The 1,117-nt window shown below is 42.7% G+C and overlaps 1 protein-coding gene across 1 annotated transcript in view; it reads left to right on the top strand.

The window, feature by feature from the left end:
* Positions 1-1,117, top strand: part of LOC101851966 — a 15,857-nt gene that overhangs the window by 13,621 nt on the left and 1,119 nt on the right. Inside the window, exon 3 of the mRNA XM_013085059.2 lies at positions 416-612. Coding sequence (XP_012940513.2) covers positions 416-612 — 197 coding nt within the window. The remainder of the gene's footprint in view (positions 1-415; positions 613-1,117) is intronic.

Raw genomic sequence — 1,117 nt, 5'->3', positions numbered from 1 at the left:
CTTCTTCTTCTTCTTCTTCTTCTTCTTCTTCTTCTTCTTCTTCTTCTTCTTCTCCTCCTTTCTCTAAGTAGCTTGAAGTGGTGGTGGCAGTAGTGGTGGTGCTGCTGCTGCTCTAAAACAACAAACACACTACATGATATACCGTCGCTTTTAAGGACAAGTGGGTAACCCAGATTTCGGGGGTTTCCAGAAATCTTGACCTACTCCAAAAGTGGTCACTGCCGCACCTATAGGAGAAGTTTGGTTTCATGGGTGTGTATATTTGTTAAGTTATAGAGAAAACTCTCCTTGCTTTTCAATGAAACTGAACAAGGGGTAAAAACTTTACCTTCGATTTTCTCAAAACGGCATTTTTCGGGATAGCCCACTTGTACTTAAAAGCGACCATATACCTCCCTCTCTTCCCCTCCCACAGCACGAGCAGACAAACGGGGTCAACCTGCTCAGCCGGACCTCCCTCCTGCCCGCCAAACCTCTGAGGGTGAGCAGGAAGCAGAACGGTGTCAAGTACTACAGACCCAACAGAATGCACCAGTACCTGTCTGCCACAGAGCTCAAAGACAGCTCCCGGGAACAGGTGAACATCGCCTACGGCAGGCCTACTAGGACCACGTGAGTCGTGTTTTTTGTTTTGTTTTGTTGTTGTAGTACTTACTTTTTACTTTTACTTTTTCATCCTCTGTTGCCGTTAAGCGTCAAGGGGAGATCCAGTTCTCTATGGTAGGCCAGCTCGCAGCTCTTTCAGTTGTGATGTTAAGTTTTCTTAGGTTTTCCTTGACACCCTCGATCCACTTTTTGTGTGGCCTTCCTCTTCCTTTATAGCCTGAGTGCTTGGTGTTGTAGTAGTGCTGATCATTATTGTGATAGTTTTTAGTTTTGGTAAGAGTTTTACGGCACTTGCAACACAATTAGGTCATATAAGTGCCAAATGTGATAGTTTAATATAATCGCCGTTGTTGTTGTTGTTGTTGTTGTTGTTGTTGTTGTTGTTGTTGTTGTTGTTGTTGTTGTTGTTGTTATTGTTGTTGTTGTTGTTATTTTTTGTTTTAGTAGTAATAGTAGTGCTGATAATTGTGATAGTTTAATATCATCGCCGTTGTTGTTGTTGTTGTTGTTG

Source organism: Aplysia californica, unplaced genomic scaffold, assembly GCF_000002075.1.
Source record: "Aplysia californica isolate F4 #8 unplaced genomic scaffold, AplCal3.0 scaffold00339, whole genome shotgun sequence".
Classification (NCBI taxonomy): Eukaryota; Metazoa; Mollusca; class Gastropoda; order Aplysiida; family Aplysiidae; genus Aplysia; species Aplysia californica.
The sequence above is the reverse complement of the archived record's forward strand: the minus strand, read 5'-3'. Positions and strand labels throughout refer to the sequence as shown.